The following is a 1,527-nucleotide window of genomic DNA, read 5'->3' as shown; positions in this document are numbered from 1 at the left end:
TTTTTGTGTCTGTTTTTTGCCCTTGCTTGTTCCCTGTAACCGCCGCGTTGGGAATGACGGTGGCGTGGCTGAGCCTAGTGCCCTCTGGTCCCTGTGCGGTGCTGCACCATAACTGCATGGCTTCAGACTCACAACCACGCGGACACACCACTTCGCCTCTGCATCTTGTCCAGTAGCCGTGGCTCAGCCCGGGAGGGGGCCCTGGTCCGCAGCCAGCACCCGGCCCAGGGGGAGGAAGGGAGCGGGCTGGGACGATGGGCAGGGGGCTTGCAAAGAGTGCGAGGGGGGACGAAAGGACTCTCCCCTCTCCCAGCGTAGCCCGACCCCGCGCAGGCTGTGTGCCCTCCTCCGGGGGCTGCCTGCGTTTGCCACCTCTCATGCCAGGGCCAAATCCGGGCACCTCCTTCCAATCAAGTGTTTTTGTGGGGTGCCCCCTCTTCCTTCCCTGACTTTTCCTCCATGGGAAATTGTCCCGGCCTCCAAATTCCTGACACGCCGACTTTTGATCTGTGTGTGCATCCGTATGGACCCCGCATCCAGGTGCCCCCATGCCGAGCCTGGCGCAGCCCCCCCCTTCTTGCAGTCGCTCCCCAAGGCTCAGGGAAGACCCCTTCCCCCCCATCCTCCAAGCCCTTGGCCCCAGGGAACCCTGCCTGCCTGCAGCGCTCCAGAAACCCAAATCCCAGAGTAAGTCCCACCCCATCCCACCGCCAGCCCCTGCCAAGCCCTGGGGCGGGATGGAGCGGGGAGGAGGAGGAGGACGGGTGCATCGCAGCGCTTTAAAGAACAAGATGACAAAGTTTGTTGCTTTGCGAGAATGTGCTGACTGTTTGTTTCTTCCCTTCTCCCTTGTCTCCTTTCTCCCCTTTCCCGTCCCCCCCATCTTTCTTCTCATTTGGCTCCCCCCCATCTCCCGTCCCCTCTCTCCTCCCCCTCCCGTTATCTCCCAGGGCTAATCAGTTGTAGGAGCCAGTCGGTCCAAGAGAATTCCAGTACCAACATGGGGTTGGAGGCAATAATTAGGAAAGCCCTAATGGGTAAATATGACGAGCAGTGGGAAGAGCGCTCACCTCTCAGTGCCAATGCTTTTAACTCTCTGAATGCCAGTGCAAGCCTGCCCGCTGCTATGCCCATAACTCCTGCTGATGGACGAAACGAGGACGTGCGCTCCTTGCCAGGTCTGCAGCCCTCTCCACCTTCGCTCTCTCTGTGTTAATAATTCTCAGCCTTTATATTTCCCCTTTTGTGGGTGGATTTATTCCCCCCCCACACCATTTTTGTTCATTTTGGTTTTCTTTTCTCCCCTCCCTCCCCCAGCTTCGAGCTTTGTGAATCCGCTGATTAATCCTCGTCTTGTTTGATGTTAATTTAATAGTCTCGGAAGGTGCTGTTGCTTTCTCTAAACCACTGACTGTGCTCCTTTCCCCGTTTGTTGGTTTTTAATATCTCCTTTTCCTTTTTTTCTTTTTTTTTTTACACAATGGAAAGGTTTATGGTGGGGGCGGAACCCACACCCAAAAGATCGAA

The 1,527-nt window shown here is 56.3% G+C and overlaps 1 protein-coding gene across 1 annotated transcript in view; it reads left to right on the top strand.

Moving 5' to 3' along the window:
* Positions 1-1,178, top strand: part of NCOR2 (nuclear receptor corepressor 2) — a gene marked incomplete at both ends in the record, with an annotated part of 39,980 nt that extends 38,802 nt beyond the window's left edge. The window contains one exon of the mRNA XM_009584592.1: positions 951-1,178. Within this exon, the coding sequence (XP_009582887.1) occupies positions 951-1,178 (228 nt within the window). The remainder of the gene's footprint in view (positions 1-950) is intronic.
* Between the last annotated feature and the right edge of the window lie 349 nt (positions 1,179-1,527).

The sequence above is a fragment of the Fulmarus glacialis genome, unplaced genomic scaffold (assembly GCF_000690835.1).
Source record: "Fulmarus glacialis isolate BGI_N327 unplaced genomic scaffold, ASM69083v1 scaffold13459, whole genome shotgun sequence".
Classification (NCBI taxonomy): domain Eukaryota; kingdom Metazoa; phylum Chordata; class Aves; order Procellariiformes; family Procellariidae; genus Fulmarus; species Fulmarus glacialis.
The sequence above is the reverse complement of the archived record's forward strand: the minus strand, read 5'-3'. Positions and strand labels throughout refer to the sequence as shown.